General features: G+C 66.8%; 1 protein-coding gene across 1 annotated transcript; it reads right to left on the reverse strand.

Annotated features, from left to right (window-relative positions):
* Positions 1-1,115: 1,115 nt before the first annotated feature.
* On the reverse strand, positions 1,116-20,130 carry USP43 (ubiquitin specific peptidase 43). Its single transcript, XM_050908665.1, has 17 exons — positions 20,037-20,130; positions 19,705-19,837; positions 19,108-19,336; positions 15,854-15,994; positions 11,836-11,936; positions 8,113-8,205; positions 7,655-7,790; positions 7,441-7,564; positions 6,534-6,696; positions 6,308-6,419; positions 5,009-5,112; positions 4,594-4,671; positions 4,370-4,499; positions 3,816-4,164; positions 2,863-3,021; positions 1,911-2,048; positions 1,116-1,831 (listed from the first exon to the last, which is right to left on the reverse strand). The coding sequence occupies exons 1-17, from the start codon at positions 20,128-20,130 to the stop codon at positions 1,116-1,118; spliced, it is 3,000 nt and encodes a 999-aa protein (XP_050764622.1).
* Positions 20,131-22,141: the final 2,011 nt, after the last annotated feature.

Raw genomic sequence — 22,141 nt, forward strand, 5'->3', positions numbered from 1 at the left:
CTCCATCTCCTCCCTCATCCCACCTCCTCCACCTGTCTCCTCCGCCTCCATCTTCTCCATCTCCACCTTGATCCCCCCTCATCCACCTCCGTCCCTGCCTCCTGTTGTGGCCGCACCAAGTTTCTCCAGACATCCCCTTCCTCTGCCCCAGCAGGCACAGCCCCATGGTACCATGGACTCTGGTGCTCCTGGTGCTGCCACCACCCCCGGACCTCCCACCAGGCACACAGCCACCGCACCAGGGCAGGATCTGGCCACCACTGACCCCACCAAGCCCTGCTCCCAGGCTGATCCCCACCACCCCAATTCACAGCACACACGCAGCACTGGGACCACCACCGATGGGACACGAAGCCCTTCCCACCCTCGGGTACATCCCCTGGGATGGACGCTGCCCCCAGGCACCGCACCGGGCTCCTTTCACGTGTCTTTAATAGAAACCGCCGGCGGTGCGGCCGCAGCCCCCGCGTACAAAAGCTGGCTGGAGGAATCGCGTATTGCATAGACCTTGGTGTGGGGGACCCGCCCGCCCCCCAAAATAGTCGCCTTTTAGAAAACAAAAAGCGTCTCTGAATAAAACTCTCCTGGTACAATAAATACTCTCACGTCTTAGAGCTGGCAGAGCCGGGGAGCCCGCGCCTGCCTGCCTGCCTGCCTGCCTGCCCGCTCCCTGGGAAGTGGCATGGGGAGGCGAGTGCCCGATGCCCCTGGGTTGGGATGCCCTGGGTTGGGATGCCCTGATTTAGGAGCCTCTAGTTTAGGGTGCTCCCAGTTTGGGATGCCCCCCAGTTTGGGAGCCTCTGGTTTGGGATGACCCAGCTTTGGGATACCTGAATACCTCCAGTTTGGGGATGCCCTGGTTTGGGAGCCTCTAGTTCAGGAGCCCCCAGATCAGGATGCCCCGGTTTGGGACGCCCCCACGTTGGGATGTTCCTGGTTCAGGATGACCCTGCTTTGGGATGCCCTTGCTTAGGATCCCCTGGTTCAAGAGCCCTTGGGTTGAGACACCCCCAGTTTGGGATAGCCCCAGTTTGGGAGCCCCCAGTTCAGGAGGGCCCCAGTTGAGGAGCCCCTGGTTCGGGCTGCCCCGGGTGGGGATGCCCACCGGCCCTGGCTCAGAAGCTGGACTCGGGCACGGCCGGGCGGCACAGCAAGCCCGTGGGCTGCCGTCCCCGCTGGAGCGTGGCCCCAGGGGGACCGCGGGCAGGCAGGGGGGGCCCCCCCGTGCCCCTGCCCAGCGAGGCCGAGCGCCGCAGGCCCCCCTTGGGGCGCAGGGGGAGGCTCGCTGAGCTCTGCGAGCGCGCCATGGCCACCGGGCCAGGGGACAGGCATGCCGGGGGGACACCCGTGTCCCCCTCCGGCCGTGGCAGCCCAGGGCGGCGGAGCCCCCCCGTCCCCTCCCCGCTCCGCCCCGGGCTGCTCTGGCTTTTGGGGGGCTGGCGCAGGGACCCCTCGGCGCCAGTGCTGGCAGCTCGCTGCAGCACAGGCACACGGAGGGGCTGACGGGGGGCTCGGGGGGTGCCTGGCTCCTCCTGCCCCTTGCTGGGCTGTTTCGGGGGGCCGGCTGGCACGGGGCTGGGGGCCGGGGGGGTGTCGGGGCCGCTCTCCCCACCCGTGCGGAGCGGGAGGAGGGAGCGGTGGGTGCAGCGGGGCCGGCGCCCTGACTCCAGGTAGGCCACCAGCTCCCCCGGGACCCCCGGCCGGCCCCGCTCCTTGCAGGCGAAGGACCAGCGCGGGGGCACAGCCCTGGGGGGACCACCGGCGGGCGAGAGCTTGACGCTGAGGCTGCGGCCCTGGACGCCCCGCACCAAGGGTCTGGCCTCGAAGCCACCTGCAATTAAAAAAAAAAAAAAAATAAGTGGGAGGATCTGGGAGCCAGCCTGGGGCGGGGAGGGGGTGCTCAGCATCACCTTTCTCCGGGGCAGCGGTGGCATCGGGGGTGCCGGGCGGGGAGGGCCGGGTGGCCGAGGGACGCGAGGCCGTGGTGTTGCGTGTGCTGCCGCCCAGGCGGGCCAGCCAGTGATCCGAGAGCGAGGAGGCGGTGGAGCCTGCGGGGAGCGGGAGGCTGGGCCAGGCTGCGGGGCGAGGGGTCCTGCCGTGCCCCCACCCCGGGGCGGTCGCTGCTGCGGCACCCAGGGGTGCTTAGCAATGGGGGAGCACGGGCTGCGACCAGCTGTGTGCGCACCTGTGTGTGCACATGCATGTATGTGTGTGCGCACAAGCGCGTGGCGAGCGTGAGCACGCCATGCTGCGTGCTACGTGGCTGCAGTTTCAAGCACACGGGTGTGTGTGCACCTGCGATGCTGCACACGCCAGCTGTGCTGTGCGACTGCGTGCCCACCACGCTGTGCACCTGCGTGCACGTGCGTGTGCACGTATGCGCGCTCGGCTGGGCTGTGCGGCTGTGTGCATGTGTGCCTGTTCATGCACACGTGCGCAAGGGTGTGCACGTGGCTGTGCTGTGTGTGCACAACACTGCATGCCAGTGTGCACAGGCATGCACGTGCACGTGTGCACACTTAGCTATGCTGTGTGTGTAGGTGCCTGCCGTACTGTCCATGCACAGGTGTGCATGCGTGTGTATGCAGCTGTGCTATGTGCACACACCATACCGTGCGCACACGCGTTAGTGCTCTGTGTGTGCGCCATACTGTGCGTGCATGCAGCTGTGCTCTGTGCGCATACGCCACACCGTGTGTGCATGCGCTGAACGCACACCCATTGGGCTCTGCTGCACGTGCATGCGCTGTACTCTGCGTGCCCGCGTGTGCACTCGGCCGTGCCATGCATGCCCGGGGTGGTGGCCTTGGGGCGCCCGGGCACTGTCGGGGCGCAGGCAGACAGGGAGGTGGGGGTGCTCACCCCTGACGGAGCTGCCGGCCGACCATGCAGGCACGGCGTTGCGGCGCTGGTAGAAGAGGATGTAGGCGCTGCGGGTGCTCACCTCCGCCTCCTGCACCCCCTCCACCCTGCTGTCGTCGTAGCTGTACCACCGCCCGTCCAGGGCGTTGCAGCAGTAGGCTGAGGGCAGGGGGTGAGGGGGGGACACGGACTCTGCCCTGCCCCCCCACCCCGCCCCAGGCCACCCCCACCCCCAGCGTGCAGTGGGGAGCATGAGCCCCACGGCGCAGGGACAGCCTGGGGGTGCAGGATGCTGCTGGGGGCACGTCCCAGCGCCACGCCTGCCCTGGCATGGCTGCAACGCCATCCTGCGTGTCCCCTGCGCCCCGGCTCCCCTGTGCTGTGCCCCATGGCACATCCCCCTGCAGGGGCCCCAAACCCTGTGCCATGCCCCGTGGCACACCCTTCTCCAGTGCCCCCCAACCTCATGCTGTACCCCATGGCACACCCCCTGCGGTGCCCCCAAACCCCACGCCGTGCCCCCAAACCCCACTCCATGCCCCACACCACAACCCTGCAGGGCCCCCCAACCCCATGCCATTCCCCATGGCACACCCCCTTGCCGTGCCCCTAAACCCCATACCGTGCCCCACAGCACACCCTTTGAGGGTGCCCCAAATCCCACACCATGCCCCACAGCACACCCTTTGAGGTGCCCCCAAATCCCACACCGTGCCCCACAGCACACCCCTTGGCAGTGCCCCCAAACTCCACACCTCACCCCATGGCACAGCACGGTTTGCGCCCCAACCCCATGCCATACCCCAAGGCATACCCCCCCGCAGTGCCCCCAAGCCCCATACCATGCCCCACAGCACCCCCCCCCCCGCACCTTGCCCCGTGGCACTCCCCCTGCAGTGCCCCCCACCCCGCTTCCGCACCCCGAGCCCCGCCACGGACCCCCCACCGCTCACCGGTGTAGTGGCCGCCCTGCATGCTGCCGTGGTGGTTGCAGACGGCGTACAGGTCGTAGAGGTAGTCGTGGGGGGAGCTCGGGGGCAGGCAGAGGGGGGGCTGCCAGGGCGCCCAGTGCCCCAACAGCTGCCCGCCGGCCTGGCCCCGCTGCGCCACGTGGGGGGCCATGTCGAGACCCCGCAGGGGGAACCTCACCAGCGTGGTGAGTTTGTGCCGGTGCTCAGCTACCTGGCGAAAGCGCTTGAGGTGGATGATGAGGATGTCGGGCAGCGTCCAGAGGCTCAGCTTCACCGTGCCCTGCTGGGGCACCTTGCAGTGCGGGCAGCGCCAGGCGTCGTCCGGGGCCAGCTGGGGACACCACATGCCACGGCCACCTCCCTCCCCAACACACCCCTGCCACCTCCAAAGCCACCCCCGGCACCGCAAACACCGACAGCCGCCGTGCCGTGGGCAGGGCTTGCCCTCGGCGGTGGCTCTGCCGGGTGCGGGCAGGGTGCGGGCAGGGTGCGGGCAGGGTGCCCGCTGCCCGCGCGCCTGGCAGGGTGCCCAGTACCTGCTCCTCCTTGGTGTAGAGCTGGAAGCACTCGTCCAGCGTGCAGCTGTGCTGCTGCCGGTGCGCTTGCTGCTGCAGCTGCACGCTCTCCGCGTCCTGCACCACCTCCTCCTGGATGTTGCCGAAAAGGCTGGGGGGGGGTGACATGACACCGGGGGGGGGGTCAGGGAGGGTGACCTGGGTGCTGGGGTGTCCCCACCCACCCCTGGGTGCATGAGACTCACCGCTCTTTGGTGCTCAGGTCCCACTCTACCGTCAGCTTCACGTGGGGAGGGCCACCTGCCCCGCTCAGCTGCAGGGCTCTGGGGGGCGAGGACGAGGTGAGATGCTCCCCAAGCCCCCCCCTCCCCATGGGGCCACCTCCTTGCCACCCCGCCCCACACAGCACCCACGGCAGGGACACGGGGCTGGGGACCCAGTTCCCCGGGGACTGTGGTGGCCACCACTGTGGCCACGCATGGTGACACCACGGGCCACCCATAGGGACACCTCTGGCCACCCGTGGTGCCAACACGACCATGCACAGCGATGTAACGGCCACCCACAGGGACACTGTGACCAGCCACAGTGACACCACTGGCCACTCCCAGGGAACGAGGGGACAGTCTGGGGACAATCCTGCCCCTGCAGTGTCCTTACCTGTCAACGGCGGGGTGGCAGAGAGGGTGGGGGTCCTGCGGGGACAGGTAGGCGCAGGGGGCCGAGCCCCCGGCCAGGCGGATGCGGAAGAGGGCTCCCACGCCCTGCAAGGGGAGAGGGGGCTGTGGGGCTGGTTGGGGGGCAGAGCCCCCCCTGCCCTCCAGCAGCACCCGGGGGGAGCTGTGCGTTGTGACACAGGACAAAAAAAGCCCCAAAAATCAGATTTCTTTGGTCCCCGTGGCCGGGCTGGCAGGGGACACCCGTGGGGACAGGGACACGGGGCTGGGGGATGACCCGTCCTGCTGGCTGTGGTGTGGCTGGGGGGCAAAGGGACAGCACGGGGACACCAGCACCCCTGGGGTGGTGGTACCTGGGTGCTGGGGAGGTGGCTGGGCTGGGGCTGCTCTGCCGTGGGAGCTGGGTGGCACTGCGGCCACCCACAGTGATGCTGTGGCCACCCATGGTGACACCACTGGCCACCCATAGGGACAATGCGACCACTCACAGGGACACCACGGCCACTCACAGGGATATCACTGGCTGCCTGCAGTGCGAATATGACCACCCACAGGGACAGCATGGCCACCCACAGTGACCATCAGCCACGTGCGTCAACACCACCACCACCCCCAGGGCCACCACAACCACCCACGGCGACACCATTGGCCACCCACGGTGACTCTGCAGCCAAGCACAGCTCCACCATGGTCACCCATGGTGACACCACAGCCAGTGATGGTGCCACCACGGCCACTCATGGCTGCACCGCTGGCCACCCATGGAGACACCATGGCCATCCACAGCTCCACCACAGCCACCCATGGAGACACCATGGCCACCCACAGCTCCACCACGGCCACCCACAGCTCCACCACGGCCACCCATGGAGACACCATGGCCAGTGATGGTGCCACCACGGCCACTCACGGCTGCACCGCTGGCCACCCATGGAGACACCATGGCCATCCACAGCTCCACCACGGCCACCCATGGAGACACCATGGCCACCCACAGCTCCACCACGGCCACCCATGGAGACACCACGGCCACCCACAGCTCCACCACGGCCACCCATGGAGACACCACGGCCACCCACAGCTCCACCACGGCCACCCATGGAGACACCATGGCCACCCACAGCTCCACCACAGCCACCCATGGAGACACCACAGCCACCCATGGAGTCACCACAGCCACCCACAGCTCCATCCCCACCACGGCCACGGTGGCAGCAGGTGCCAGCAGCCCTGGCCGAGCGTGCCCCGGGAGGGGACAGCAGTGTCCCCCCCTCCGCCTCACCTGCGCCCGCACCTCTCCCCGCAGCAGGGCCCGCAGCTGGACCAGGATGCTCTGCTGGAGCTGCTCCCAGGAGACGCCCCGCTCCTCCCGCAGCACCAGCGGCGGCCCGAACCTGGGGACAGTGGGGGACACCCGGCTGAGGGGGGACACCCCCGTGCCCCCTCCCACCGGGGGGAAGGAAGGGAGGGCGGCACGCAGGCAAAGCGCAGGCAGGGTGAGCAGGTACCTGGCGAGCTGGGGGCCGGTGCCCGCCGTGTTGCAGAGCAGCAGCAGGATGCGGCCGCCCGCCCCGCGGTGCAGGCAGTCGGAGGAGCGGGCAGCAGCGGGCAGTAGGCGCTGCCCCTCCGGCTGGGCTGCCCCCGGGGAGGCGGGCAGGCTGCGGGGGCACCCTGCAGGCAGGGCAGGGCAGGGCAGGGCAGGGCAGGGGTGGGTGCCCGGCCCCCCGCCCCGCCGGTGGCAGGTAATTAAGGGGCTCCCGTTTAGCACTGACAGGCGTTAATTAGTGCCCAGGCTCCTCTCCCGCAGCGAGACCCCCCTGCCAGGTCCCCTGCCTGCTGCTGGGGGCTGCCTGCATTCCCCTGCCTGCAGCGCTGCCTCCTGCATGCCCATGCTTCCCACCAATCACAGCCCAGGGGACACTGTCTCCACCAATCACAGCAGAGCACTCCTGCCTCTCACCAATCACGGGCAGGAGGGGAGAGGGGAAAACAAGACTACCACCAATCACAGCAGAGCACACCTGCCTCCAACCAATCACAGCAGAGCATACCTGCTTCCAACCAATCATGGGGCTGTGGGCAGAAACAAGACTCCCACCATTCACAGCAAAGCACACCTGCCTCCCACCAATCACAGCAAAGGCTATCAGTCTCCCACCAATCCCAGCAGACACCACCTCCCTCCAATCCCAGTGGAGAGCAGCTGCTTCTGACCAATCACAGCAGACAGAACACCACTCCCCCACCAATCACAGCGACGGGAGCCACCACCTCCCACCAATCCCAGGGATGCTCCCGCCTCCCCCAGCACACCTCCCATCCCACCACACCCAGCACCGCACAAGCCGCTCCCAACCAATCAGGGCTGTGCAGGTGGCCAGCCGCCAGCCAACTGGGACAGGAGGGGGGCGGTACCTGCGCGGCGGGCAGGGGGGGGCTGGAAGGCGTAGAGGGGAGCCCCCTCCCCGGCAGCACCCAGCTCCTCCGCGTCACCCAGGGAGCGCAGGAAGCCCCGCGGGGACACCTCGGCCAGGATCACCTGCGGGACGGCACCCAGCACCCTCAGCGTCCCTTGGGGGGGGCTGTGTGTGTGCGGCCCCCCCGGTGTGTCCCGCCCCCGCCCCGTTACCTGCTCTGGGGGGATGCGTCCCTCCCGTGCCACCATCTCCCGCAGCTCGGCCACGGTGCCCAGCAGGGGCACGGCCAGCCCCACCCGCACGAACCGCCAGCGCTCGCACTGCAGCACCAGGGTGACGTTGAGAGCCCTGGGGACACCGGGGGGAGGACACACACACCTCAGTGGGGAAAGCCACCGCGCGCCGCGCTGAGACCCGATGCCGCTCATGACCATGCCAGAGGGATCCGTGTCCCAGTGTGGCGGCTCTGACTCCGGGATAGCAAACACCCATCGGACACAGCTCCTGCAGCGGTGGCCGTCACCTGTCCCAATGCTGCTGCCACCTCCCAAATTAATTATTTACCCCCAAATATGCAAATTACTCTAATTGGAGCCAAAACCCCACTGGCTGGTGGCTGTGCCTCTCACTGTGCCGGTGAGCGGCTGGGGAGGTGCAGGGCTGGGCTTACCTGGTCTGGCGCAGCGGGATGGGCAAGGAGATGCACAGAAAGGGGTCGAAGGTGTTGCTCTGCTTCAGGCAGTGAGGGCACGTCAGGGAGGACCTGCGAAACATGGCAGGGGCGTGTCACCAGCGTGGGGACGGCATCCCCAGAGTCCCCACCCTGGGGCTGCAGCGCCCTGCCACTGGTACTGTGTCCCGGGTACCGCACCCTGGGTACCACGCCCTGGGTACCACGCCCTGGGTACCACATCCCACAAGGCTCGGATGGCCCTAGCATCATGGAGGGTTTGCATGACCTCCTGCCAGGGTGAGTCACCACAGCCCATACCTGCCTGCCCAGGCCAATGGTCTGTTCACTCTGAAACCTAACAAGGGTGCCTGCAGTAACTGGTGCTAGAGAAGCCAGCGTGAAATCCCAGGGCTGGGGGCTCTCCCCCTGCCATGCGTGGCTGTAGCCCCAAAATCCTCTCAAATTCTCCTCCCTCTCCCAAGGACTCGCAGAGCCCAGGGTGGCTTCTGGCTCCTGGAGGCTTTGGGGTGACCCCAGCCTGCCCAGGTGGGTGTTAAGCAGGGACAACGCCTTGGGGTGCTGGGAGGGGACAGGGCCCCTCCTGAAAAGCAGGGCTGTGGCTGGGCTGCAGGGAGGAGGCGGTGATGGGCAGCAGAAGGGCAGCTGCCTGCAGCCCCGTGACAAACCCCAGTGTGTTCCCTAGGGAGGTACTGCTGGCTCTTGCCCACCCTGGCACCCACGGCCAGAGGCAGGGGTGGTGGTGGCACCGGCTGGGGACCGTCCCACCGGCAAGCTGCACCCAGGGGACACCACGGTCCTGCCGCGCTCCCCATCCACCTGCTGGGAAGCAGCTGCCTGCCACCACCGCAGGGCCGGATCCTGCACCCGACGGGGTGGTATCCCCATCAGCACCACAGGGTCAGATCCTGCACCTCCCACGGCTGTATCCCCACCACCACCGCAGGGCCGGATCTTGCACCCACCATGGTTGCACTCCCAGCACTCCCATTCCCAGCCTGCCAGCGTGCGGACGGTGGCAGTGTCCAGCCCTGCGGCCAGGACACGGGCGGTGCCGCACGGACGCCACCGGCTTCCCCGGGGCTGCTGGCTCAGCCTGCCCAGTCCCTGCCACGGCACAGCCACCGGCTCCACGGGAGCCCTGGGGACAGTGAGGGGAGACACGTCCGCTCTGCTGGGGGGCATGGGGCCACCGGGGAGGACCACGTCCCCCCACCAGCAGGGAGGTTTCCCCATCTCCCACAGCATCTCACATGAGATGCTCCACCAAAGCCTGGCTTAAATGAACCTTTAATACCAACAACCACCTTACCTCCTATTTCTTTTTAAGTCTGTCTTTTTTATTTCTTTTTTTTCCTCCTTTTTATTCGACAAAAAAAGGGGAAAAATAAATTAAAAACCAAATCAAAATCCTGAGTCCTTCTTATCTGTCACCTCAAAGAGCCACCGAGCTCCGCGGGAAGCAGCCGCACAAATTAATAAATCCTTTTGCACACAGACGGGCTCTGGCACGGAGAAGGGGGTGGATAATTAAAGCGCCTTTTTTTCATATAGGGCGAGGGATTAATTGAGAGAGGAGGAAGGACTCGTGATGCCAGATGTGCCCCCTCACGCCTGCAATGCCATGGCACGGGGACAGGGTGGCCAGATGCTGGCCCACCCGAGCATCTCGTGAGTCTCAGCCAGATGAACATGTGGGGTGCCCCATCACCCACATGCGGGGGCATCCCCATGCTGGTCCTCTGGGACAGGCTTGGGACAACCTGGATCCCGAATCCTGTGATAGAACCACAGAATGGTTTGGGTTGGGAGGGACCTTCAAAGACCATCCGTCCAACCCCCCCTGCCATGGGCAGGGACACCTTCCACTAGACCAGGTTGCTCAAAGCCCCATCCAGCCTGGCCTTGAACACTTCCAGGGATGGGGCATCCCCAGCTTCTCTGGGCAGCCTGTTCCAGTGCCTCATCGCCCCCGTTGCAAAATATTTCTTCCTGATGTCCAATCTAACCCCACCCTCTTGCAGTTTAAAACGGTTGCCCCTTGTCCTGTCACTACAGACCCTGGTAAAAAGTCTCTCTCCAGCTTTCTTAGAAGCCCCCTTTCTATATTGAAAGGCCGCAATCAGGTCTCCCCAGAGCTTTCTCTTCTCCAGGCTGAAAAACCCCAACTCTCTCAGCCTGTCTTCACAGGAGAAGTGTTCCAGCCCTCTGACCAGTTCTCCTCTGGACCCGCTCCAACAGGCCCATGTCTGTCTTGTACTGGGGGCCGCAGAACTGGGCGCAGTGCTCTGGGGGGGTCTCACCAGAGCAGAGTGGAGGGGGAGAATCACCTCCCTCGACCTGCTGGTCACGCTTCTTGTGACGCAGCCCAGGATATGGTTGGCTTTCTGGGCTGCAAGCGCACATTGCCAGCTCACGTCCCATTTTTCATCCACCAGTATCCCCAAGTCCTTCTCCATTCACAACCCAGTCTGTACTGGTACTAGGGATTGCCCCAACCCAAGCACAGGACCTTGCACTTGGCCTGGTGGAACTTCATGAGGTTCACATGGGCCAACTCCTCCAGCCCATCAAGGCCCCTCTGGATGGCATCCCCTCCCTCTAGTGATCAATGGCACCCCTCAGCTTGGTGTCACCTGCCAACTCGCTGAGGCTGCGCTCAATCCCACCAGGTCACTGATGAAGATATTAAATTGTACTGGACCCAGTATGGACCCTTGAGGGACACCACGCCTTACTGGGTTGCTCCACCACCTGCCACCACCAAGCCAGCAGCGCCGACAGAGGACAACCAGGGCATCCCCTGCCCAACCCCTGCCTGCAGCCCTGCCTGTCTCCCCAGGCTGAGCCCTCCCAGCCCTGCCGGCTCAGCAGCCGCCTTGCTTTTGCCATTGAACTGCCATCACGGTGCAAAATCAGCTGTCCTGGCAGAAGCCATCTCCTGGTGGCTCTCCCCACCCTGGGGCAGTGATAACAAAGGGAACCACTTAAGGGTTCGTTAGGGCCAAGGCGAGGTGGGCGGTGGGGTCTCTGAAGGCAGGGGGCATGAAATGCCCAGGGAAGGCGTGTGGTGGGTCGGGTAGGGCTGGGGTCTGCCCATGTCCACCTCCATGCCAAGAGGTGACACTGGATGTGGCTGATGTCACCCTCTGTGCCCTCGCTGCCAAGGACCAGGCATCCACCTGCACCAAAAACCACCCCAGGATGCGGTTCAGACCCTGCTCTGGATCAGTCCTTAATAAAACAATTCACCCCCTCCAGCCAAGAGCTGCCCGGCCCGTCACCCCCACCCCGCTGCACCCGCACAGCCCAGACAACGCCGCCAGCGTTGCACCGTGCAAATAAAACACAGCCCCATCTTAATTTTGCTGCTCCCTGAGCTTCCGAGCTAATTACCGGGAGCCCCGGGGCTGTGACAGGGGCGGGGAGCGGGCAGGATACCCCGCTCACTGCCATGGGGCTTTGGGCTCTGACCCTCCCCGTGTCCTCTTCAGCACTTGCAAAAATATTTGCTGGCATTGAAGCGGAGTAAGAAACGTCCGGATGGACGGAGCCCCTCTGCAGGGCTGGGCGCTCCCCAACTCATCCCTCCCCTGGGCTCACAGAGTCCGGCCACCCGCCAGCAAAGCCCCTCCAGCGCTGCCCGGGGCTCGCAGGAGGGCGAAGCCCCCGGCCGGGCAGGATCCGGCCCTCCCCGCTCACCTGTACTGCGCCTGGAAGTGGCTCTGCACGAAGCTCTGCCCGCGGGGATGCTGGGCGGCCGGCGGGGAGCTGCTGGCACTGCCGCTCCCGTCCTCGCCGGGCTGCGGGGGCAAGAGACAAGCGGGGTGAGAGAGGTACCAGGGTGACCCCTCACCCTTGAGGGGTTGGGGACACGTCCCATTGAACCAAGCCCAGCTTCGGGGCGTCCCCACGGCATGAGGACAGGCTGACGGTGATGCCAAAGTGACCCTGCCCAGCACCCGCCAGCCCGGCACTGCCATGCCCTCCAGGCTCCCTGCGTGCCTTCTCCTGGGGAAATTTTGGGGTATGTCCCATCTGACCAGCTGCGGCCCTGGTGTTGGGAGCTTCTGGACACCAAGGAATTGGAGCTGGAAACACATTCGAGCCTGGCTGAAATGCTCCAGGAGGGAAATCCTGGGTGAGTCGGCTGGGCTGGCTTATCCACGCTGCAACATGGGCACCTCCGGCAGGGAAAACCTTGGCGGGGGGAAAGCTGGTCCCCCCACAACGTCCCCCCGCAAGGAGCCCCAGCACCCGTGGGCACATGCCTGCAAGGTCAGCAGCCGCAGCAGGGAGGTGCCCACAGCAACCTGGCACCCACTGTGCCGGCAAATGCACCCATGGGTGCTAGGACTGGCTGTGCTGTGGGGAGCTGGGGCACGGGTGGGCGAGACGGGGGGATGCTGCAGCGGGCAGGTGTCCACGTGTCTGTGTGTGTCCGTGTGTCTGCGAGACGAGCTCCTGGAGCGGGTGTGCACGTTCCTGTGCTTGCACCCGCCTGAGGCAAACACGGCTAGGCACGAATTAACCGCATGCAAATCACCAGAACCAGGGAGCTAAAAAAAGCCCCGGCTGGCGCGATGCCCTCCCAGGCGGGTGTGCCAGCGCGGGGCTGCAGTGCCGCCCAGAAAAGCAGCCTCGCTGCTGCGTGTTTCCCCTTTACCAGCGGCAAGCCCAGGCACGGCACCCAGCGTGGCACCTGGCATGTCAAGCCCAGGCACAGCAGCCCAGCACGGCACCCCAAGCCCAGGCATGGCACCCAGAATAACACAGCACCCTGAGCCCACGCACGGCACCCGGCATGCCAAACCTAGGCACAGCACCCTGGCATGGCACCCAGCACACTGAGCCCAGGCACAGGACTTGGCACAGCACCCAGCATGCCAAACCTAGGCAGGGCACCCAGCACCCCGACCCAGTGTCCCAGAACTGGGCTTTCAGGGGCCACGTGTCTGGCGCAGGCGGTGGGAGCAGTGCCGTTCCACCAGCATCCCCCGAGCTGGCAGGGGAGGCAGCCGTGGGGAGCGCTTGCTCCGCTGCCGACCCATCCCTCGGCCACCTCCCCATGCCACCACATCCCCCATCTTGTCCCCGGACAGCGGGGCGACCGCCTCTCCCCCACACCACAGACACCTGACCTCTCTCTGGGCCTGATCCAGCAGCTCCCAGCACCCTGAGCCACCGCAGCCAGCCGTGCTCCCTAGCTGGGTGCCTGCACCCATTCTCCCTGGCAAGCCCATGGCACATCCCTGAGCCACAGCAAGAGCAGCACTGAGCCCCCTTCCTGAGAGAAACCGGCTCTTCCGTGGGCCGGACGCTGCCTCGGGGTGGGCGAGGAGCCCTGCACCAGGGAGCCCTCTCTCCATCCCCTCTGCTTGGTGCATGGGGAAACTGAGGCACAGCTTCTGCTCTGCCTGCTCTTGGCAGGGACTGATGCTGCGGACGGCGCTGGCACGCTGCCTGCATCCCTGCCGCTCACTCCCAGGGCCGCACAGGATCCTTTCCTCCATCCCAAGGAAAGGCAGGACGCCTGGCCGGGGGGGGCAGCTGCCTTTGCCACATTTGGGGGATGTCAGCACCGGCTGCGGGAGGCAAGACGTGCCCTGCACACAGGACACTGCGAGAGGAGCCAGGTCCTCTGCTCCACTCCGCAGGGAACGGGGACACTGGGACGTGACCATGTTACACAGCCAAACCTGCCTGGTTAGGAGACACCTCCTTGCCTGCATCCTGCCTGCTGTCTCCCTGCCTGCCCGCTGCCCTGGGAACCACAGGGAGCCCCCGTCCCTGCGCACAGGGGCCAGGAGCCACCGGCTTCACCCCCTGCTACAGGCACATGGAGCCTGATGGCAGAAGAGATGTCACAGAAAGGAGCCTCAGTAGCTTGGGAAAGGACTGGGCTGTTTTGGGGTAAGAAGAGGAGTTTTTGGTGTCATGATGAGCAGGACCGAAAATCAATGAGGTATTTGGCGGGAGGTGGATTTTCCTTGTGCCATCTGCTGGCACCGGGTCCTGCTGAGCCTGACGTGTCCTTACGGTCTGCCTGGGGCTGGGGTCCATCTGGTGTGGCACAGAGGGGACCTGGACTGTGTCTGTGCCCCACACGGCCCCCAAAACCCCAGGGGACGCCGCCTCCTCCAGCCCTCCCGGCAGCCAAGCCTTGGTCCCCACCCGAGTGGCCCCAGAGCCCGCTGGGTGCCACGGCAGACACCTCATGGGCATCCATCAAACAGCCAGGAGGGTATTTCCACCCCTCCAGCCTGCCTGGCTCCGTGCCCTGGACCACCGAGCTCCTCGCCTTCTGCCTTCCAACAGCTGAGCTCCCCCGGTCCCCGAGCCTCGGCACAGGCTTGACCAGGAGCAAACTGTCCCCACCACCCCATCCTTCGGTATCTGCGCAAACCCTCCTCCCCCAGCCCATGCTGCCCAAACCCAGGACGGGTGCGTGTGTGCCCAGCTCCATCCAGGCACTTCAAAGCCATTTATTCAGGCTCACGACCCCCACGGGGCACCCTCTCCGCAGGGACATGGGCACATGGGTGCCACTCGGGTGGCACCCCCCAAAAGGGGCTGAGACCGCGGTGAGGGGCTGGGGGAGGCTGAGCAAAACCGAGGCTGCTGGAGGGGACACAGAGGGTCCCATCCCTGGAGCCAGGCAGGCGCCCAGGCACTGCCACGGCACCGCCTCCAGCGCGGGCAGCCGAGGGCACCGCCGGCGTCACGCCGCAGCCCATGGCACGCGTTGGCACCTCGCATTTAACAAGCGAGCAATGGGAGCTGCCCGCTGCCAGGCTCTCCCAAACAGTCTGGGGTATCCACACACCTCTGGAGAAAAGCGGGCAGGGCTGAGGACGGCTCAGCTCAGCGCAGGAATGGCTGCAGCCCTCCGGCCAAGTAGGGCTGGAAGCCACAGGGCTGCCCCGGCCAGAGGCTCTGGAGATGGGCACCACAGCTGAGCTGTCCCACGCGGGACGGAGCTGTGGCCATGCGAGGCTGGAGGCCGGGCAGGGGCTGCCCGCGGGGTCCCCGACCCGCACCCCTCGGCCACAGCCACGATGCCCCATGCCGGGGACAGGGAGGATGAAGCTGCTCCCAGGACCCCCGTGCCCAAGGCAGGCATCACCCCCAAAGCGGGGACAGCACGCTGCTGAGCCGAGCCAACGCGGCAAACGCCGGCTGCACAAATCCATCCGCTGCAACAGGCAGCGCCCCGGCAGGCAGGCAGGCACAGGCAGGCAGGCAGGCAGGCAGGGCCAGGGCGATGCCATGAGCGCAGATGGAGGAAGGGAGACTTAATTACTCGTTTTGCCAGCAGCAAAGCCGCTGAGCGCTGTAATTACAGCGGGCTTAGCTGGAGGCAGGGAGGGACGGCGGGGGGGCTGGATCTCCTCCTCACCGAGCAACCCCAAGAACCAGGGTGCCCACCACAACTGGGGTGCTCAGCTGGACAAGCTCCTGCCAACACCGTCACGCTCTCCCAGCACCCCAACCACCCAGCCCAGCCCCGCAGCACCCGGACCCTGCCAGCCTCCCCCCCATGCACCGGCCAAACCACATCACCCGCATCCCCATCCCACAGCGGGGCAGGGGGGACAACTCCAGCCCGCCCCCTCCCAGGACCTCTTGGCTTCCCCAGTCCCAGACCTGGCATGGACACCCCCCCCCCCCTCCCCGCCCCAAGCCAGGGTGTGCACCCACCCCGGCGGGGGCCACCCACCTCCTCAGGGACGCGGCTCTGCTGGGCAGGGGAGGTGGCACCCAGGTCCTCATGCATGCGGTCCAGCAGCCAGAGCAGGAACTCGAGGGCATCGTGTTGCGTGTTCCCCCGAAACTGTGAGCTGTGCTTGGAGACGATGTTCTGCAAGAGACGGGCAGGGAAGGCGCTGAGCCTCAGGCCACGCTGCCCGGCACTAACGAACAGTCGGTTCGTTAGCACCCATCACAAAAACCCATCCCTGCTTCTTGCCTGCAACAGCGTCTGCCCTTGTCCTGCCTCTGCAGGGACACCGCGGCCACCCTGGGGACAGCAGAGCAGTGGGGACACCGGCACACACGGCCAAGACAGCAGGTCTGTGGCCCATCACCGTGGTATCCCAGCTTTCAGCTGCCGGGATGAGGCCGGGAGGGGACAGCTTGCTGCAGGCAAGGGGACAGGGCAGACCCCAACAAACCCACACAGGCAAGCCCAGCCTGCGGGGACCCACCGGTGTCACCTGCCCCATGCACTCCGACAGCATCAACTCTGTGTAACAGCCAGGGGAAGGCAATTCCCAGCGTTGGGATGCCCCAGCAGGCAGCAGCTCTTCCCCAGGCCCTGCCTGCCCCTGCCTGCGTGTGCCACCCCATCACCAGCAGCCAGCCCAATGCCGCCCCGTGCCTCAGTTTCCCCAGCCAGGTGATGCTGGCAGTGCCAGCCCAGCCACCCAAGTCCCTAGAAGAGATGAGGGCTGTTCAAACAGTCAAGCAAATGTGTGGCCTGCAGGCAGGGGAGCTGCCTGCCCTGCCCGCCCTGCCCGCACAGGCAGGAGGAAAGCCCCTGAGCAAACCTCCTGCACCCCAAAACTGGGGATGCTGGGCCCATCGGAGCCTGGCACTCAGCACCCTCCGACTGAAGCAGAGCAGGTGAGACCGGGGAGGGGGACCAGAGATGTCCCTGATGGAGCCACGTGCCGGGGGTTCCCACCAGCCCCCCCGAGGGCAGTGCTGGGGAGGGAGTGCTGCCTGCCCTGCCAGGCTCTGCCCCTCCACCCAAAGCCCTGCCAGGTCCCCCTGCCCGGGGCTGCCCTCCGCGTGCCCCTCTCCTCCTTCCCCCCGGCCCCACAGGGAGTCCCCGGGAGGTGCTCACAGGGCTCCCCAGGGCATCCCCCCCACCTCTCCCTCCCCTCGCCTCCCCCCGCAGGACGTGCAGCTCCATGCACAGCACAGGAATCGGGCCCGGAGGAGCCACGGAGGCAATGAAACCACTCTGATGCTCCCTCTGGGCACCCTGCCCCAAAAGCCCAGGTCCCCGTGCCGCCAACGGCAGCATCCACAACTTCACCCGTGCCTGGATCAGGCCCTAACGGTGAGCGCTCTTTGCCTGCGCCCCACCGAGCCATCGGCCACGCCGCAGCATTTTGGCTAATCAGCATTAATTTCGCTGTTAGGCGAGCGGCACGATGCCCTTATGGGGGATTACCCCCTCAGCGGGGGCCGCGGTGGGAAGAACGGGGCTGGGAATGCCGTGGGGCCGAGGCGGTGCCTGGGGAGGATGAGCCCATCGGGTGCCATCAGGCCACCAAGCCGGCGCCGAAGCCAGCTCCCTCGCCGAGCTGGCCGAGGTCCCAGCGGAGCTATGTGCCTGGGTGGCCGGTGGCCCCGGGGGCTCAGCCAGGGGTATGTGCCGCCAGCAGACGCCAGGGTGCCACCAGCCTGCGAGAGCTGTGTAAGCGACTCCCAGGGGAGCAGCGTGAGCCAGGATGGGTCCCTGACCCCAAAAAAGCAGGATGCATGGGGCAGGGAGCACCCCAAAAGGCAGAGCTGGGGGTCCCCAAGGACTCATCTCCGAGCCTGGGCCAGTGGTGGCTGCTCAGAGCCAGGAAAGGACAATTTTAGGAGCTCAGCCCCAAAATCAGCACCGGGAGCAAGAAACCCCCAGCCATCCGTGTGGATTTTAACCAGCTGATGCAGCTAAATCCCAACCATCCGTGCTGATTTTAACCAGCACGCCGGGACCTGCCAGGACAGGGATCAGACCTTCAGCATCGCCGGGAAACACCCCGAGCCAAGACCCTCTCCGGCCACCCGCCACGCCAGCCCCGCTTGCCCCCAGCCCTGCTCTCAGCAGTACAAGCATCCCGGTACAAGCAGAGGGAGCAAGGCCACCGCGGATGGGCTTCAAGCAAAATGAGCTGCAGACTCAGCTCTTACTTTAAAAATCTTATTTAAGCAGATTTAAAAAAAAATAAGGTGGAAATTCACGGAAGATGCAAATAACCACCTGGAGGGAGGAAATTCAAAGCAAAGGGTGGAAGTTTGGGGTTTTTTTTTGCTCTGTGCCTAGGGAACATGTGTGTTTGGGAGCAGAGGGCATGGAAATATTGTGCCCAGCACTGCAAGAGCTGGTTACTTTGCTACAAGGAAATTAAAGGCAATGAGCTCCCGCAGCAGCACCCACTGCATCCCGGCAGTCCCTTCAGGGCGGGTGCTGCCACCCTCCAGGCAGGGAAGGGAGGCAGGCAGGTCCCCCTGGCAAAGGGGGGGGCAGAGCAGCGGGTACCCCGGCTGCTGCCACAGGAGCTGCCAGAAACCCCGACCCGGGAAGGGGCCTGGGTCCCAGCAGCTCTTCCGTGCACTTTGCCGAGTTTAATTGCAGCAGCAGTTTAATTGCAGCACCGTGTCCCCGCTGAAATGTCACTCGCGGACACGCACCCCTGAGCGTGGGGAGCTGCGGTGCCAGGCTGGAAGCGCTGCCCTGCACCCGACACCCTGTCCCTGTCCCCAAGCCAGGCGCAGGCCTGCAGCACGCTGGCACGTGCCCAGCAGGGATGTGACACGCACTCAGTGACGGGGCCTGAGGCCACTGAGCTGGGCTCCCGGGGCACCATCCCGCCTTACCCCACCATCACGGCCAGCATCGTGCTCACCCTTATGGCTCCGTAGGGTGGCTGGGAGCTCACCCACCCAAGGGAGGTCAGAGCTCAGGTGAAGGCAGCCCGGCCGGAGGTGGGTGACGGCAGCAGGGCTGGGGGACAGCGGGGCCGGGGGCGTCTGGCAGGGCAAGGTCCACGGGGAGGGTGAGGCAGGGGAGCGGGTGATGTGAGCAGGGGGTGCTGGCGGGTGCTGGGAGTGGGGGGGGGGGGGGATGCCGGCAGGTCCTGCGAGCTGGGGGTGCCGGTGGGTGCCGGGAGCAGGACGCGCCGTCGGGATGCGCAGGGCAGGGCAGGGCGCGGCGGGAGGCCGCGGGGACGGGCGCGCCCGGCGGGGCCGTACCTTGAATTCGGCGGAGAGCTGCGGCGTGTAGTCGCGGGTCCAGAGGGCGCGGACCAGGGCGGCCAGCCGGTGGGTGACCTCGGCGCCGGCCCCGCGGGCGCGGTAGCGGCCCAGCGCCAGGAACTCGGCCAGCGGCGCCGTGTTGCTCAGGCACTGCACCACCGCGTTCATGAAGCAGGTGTTCCCGTGGTTCCGCAGCCCCTGCGCGCCCGGCGGCCGCTCCCCCCCGCTCCCGCTCCCGCTCCCGCTCGCCGCCGCCCCCCCGGCCCGCCGCCGCCGCCGCCGCTCCCCCCCGGGGCCGCCCCCCCGGAACCCGCCCTCATCGTCCTCCGGGGCGGCGCGGCGCCTCCCGCGGCCCCCGGCCAGGCGCGCCCAGGTGCGGAGCAGCCGCCCGGCCAGGCTGCCCAGGGAGCGCAGGGCGCGCCGCCGCCGCCCGCCCCCCGCCCGCCGCCCCGACGGGCTCCCCCCGCCGCCCCGCCGCCGCCCGGGGCCGGGGCCACCGCCGCCCCCCCCACCCCCGGCCGCCGCCGCCGCCGCCGCCGCCGCGCTCATGGCCCCGGGCGGCCGCCGCCCTCCCCCGGCCCCGCCGGCCCCGGCCCCGCCGCGGCGCGCATGGCCCCGGGCGGGCGCTGGGCGCCCCCCGCCGCCGGTGCCGGTGCCGGTGCGGGGGCCGGAGGGGCCGGGCGGGAGGTTTTGTGCGCGGCCGGCTCCTCCCCCGGCCGGGCTGGCTCTGGGAGAAGGGAGAGGGAAGGGAGCCGGGAGGAGGAGGAGGAGGAGGAGGAGGAGGAGGAGGAGGAGGGGGGAGCGGGGAGGTGCTGCTGCCGCTGGCGGCACACGGCGTAGGCGGCCCAGCCCCGGCTGCCCCGGCGTCCCCGGCAGCACCCCGGGGTACCCCAGCCCGCTGCCCCCGGCATCACCCCAGGGCTTGCCTGGGAGTCCCAGCCACGTCCCCTCAGCATCTCCCACTGCCCCCAGCAGCACCCCGGGGCTTTCCCAAGAGTCCCAGCCATCTCCCCGCGGCATCCCCCACCATCCCCAGCATCACCCCGGGGCTTTCCTGGGCGTCCCAGCCGTGCCCCACCGGCGCTGCCCTGCTGCCCCCAGCATTGCCCCAGGATGTCACAGTATCCCTGTGAGGTGCCCCAATCCTGCCACCTCTGGGTGCTCTTAGCTGGGACAGTGGGACAATGGTCACCTCTGCACCCACCGCACTGAGGTTTTGGGACCTAATGAGGCTCCCTTCACACAGAGCCACAAAACGAGGGTTGCCAACCCAGCGCTGGCAGAGCCCGGAGGCTTTGGCCACCTCCTGCCCACCCCGCGCCGGCTGCCACCACGTGCGGGTGCTCATTTGGGGTCCGGCAGAGCCTGGCTGGGGCGGGACGGTGCCACCTTCCCCCAGCCGCAGGGATCAGCACCTGAGACCTCTCTGCGCAGACGGGGGACACACACAGGATGGCGGGGGACACACAGCATGGCCAAGGCCACCAGGTCGGCTCCCTGTTCTCCACCTGCAGCACCGCCAGCAGAGGAAACCCACTGTGGTTTTGACAGGCAGTTTTCAGCCGGATCAGTCCCCAAGTCCAGCTGGATCTGTCCCCCGGCACCACACCGGCACAAGGAGGGGGACTGCAGCGGGACCGGCCGGTTCTGCAGCAACTCGCCCTCCGCTCGACTGCAACCGGGCGGCAGCGCGTTGCTCTTCAAACAACTGCGGGAGATTCAAATCCCCCATCCAAGTCCAGCCACGTCAGGCTGGGACCTGCTCGCCTCTGCCAACAACCCCGAGATTAACTCTGGCCCGGCACTGCTTTGACAGCTCCCACCAAACCGCTGAGAGAACAGCCCCGAGCGGAGATGGGAGGCGGCAGGGCTGCCCCGTGTGCCGACGAGCCCTGGCACATCTTGGGCAGCTGCTGTCCTTAACCAGGGCCGAGGGGCTGGGGAGGGACGGAGCGGGAAGGAGGTCCCTCTGCCAGGCAGGGGTGCCACTAAGTGTCACCTTGCTGCAGGGCAGGGCGGGTGGCAGCAGCCCCATTGCAGCCGCGTGGCCCTTCTCTCCCTGGGGAGCTGCGGAGGCTGATGCTGAGCCGGGAAGGCTGTCCCTGGGGGGCTGAGCTCGGCCGTGGGTGCTGCGGGCTCTCTTCCATCGCTGCAGGTCTCGGCAGCATCCAGCAGCATCTCCCCTTCCCCCAGGAAAGGGTCTGCTGTGCCACGCAGCCTCCCCACCGCCTTCCCTGCCCCACGAGCACCTCGGGCATGGGGATGTGCTGCAAGCCCTGCCCTGGAGGCAGCTGGAGGTGAGGCGGGTTCAGAAGAGATGGGGCAAAATGATGGAGGAAGGGCCAGGAGGTGCTGTTGGATGTTGCGATCCCTCCTCCCCATGGGGCAGGCCGTCCCTGCACTGTGGGTGTGAGTTCAGGCGAAGGTGGTGGCAGGGAGACGGTGACCTCCCCGGGGGACACCAGGCTGGCGGCTGTCAGCGTGGTGGGCACGGAGGAGGGCAGAGAGGCAGCGGGCAGGCGCGGGCAGAGGGCTGTGCGCTGCCGCCGGGACCAGACGTGATCTCAGACAAAATCCATCACGGCCTGGCGATGCCGAGCAGATGGAGGGGGATCAGCTGCCTGCGGATCCTCCGGGAACAGCGGCCCCAGGGTGCCGGCAGGCTCAGGAGCTGCTTATCCAGCGAGGAGAGAGGACGGAGCCCAGCTGAAGTTTTCCTCCCCACCGCAGCCAGCCCTGATGGGTACGGGATGTTCCCCGAGAGCCTGGCGCTGGTGGGGGGCACCCCCTGTCCCCCCTGCCAGGCCTCCCAGGGAAGCAGCCCCCTTCTAGGAGCTGTCCAGATCTCCATCCCGGGGGGATGCTGCCCTGGGGCCAGCCTGGGCACTCGGGTCTTTTCTCTCCTCCCAGTGAGATGGGAATGAAGGTGGGAAGCAGCCCTGCCTGGTGGGACGGAGCTGACCCTCCTGTGACCTGGGGGACCGGCTCCCGGGCTCAGCAGCGCTGGGACCGGGCAGGCTGGTGGGATGCG

Source organism: Gymnogyps californianus, chromosome 19 (assembly GCF_018139145.2).
Source record: "Gymnogyps californianus isolate 813 chromosome 19, ASM1813914v2, whole genome shotgun sequence".
NCBI classification, from domain to species: Eukaryota; Metazoa; Chordata; class Aves; order Accipitriformes; family Cathartidae; genus Gymnogyps; species Gymnogyps californianus.

Coding starts and splice junctions, on each gene's coding strand:
- USP43 (XM_050908665.1), bottom strand. CDS start 20,130: ATGCCGCGGGGAGATGGCTGGGACTCTTGGGAAAGCCCCGGGGTGCTG. Junction 7,565..7,654: donor GACGCATCCCCCCAGAGCAG/GTAACGGGGCGG, acceptor GCCGTCCCGCAG/GTGATCCTGGCCGAGGTGTC. Junction 3,022..3,815: donor GCAGGGCGGCCACTACACCG/GTGAGCGGTGGG, acceptor CCCTGCCCTCAG/CCTACTGCTGCAACGCCCTG.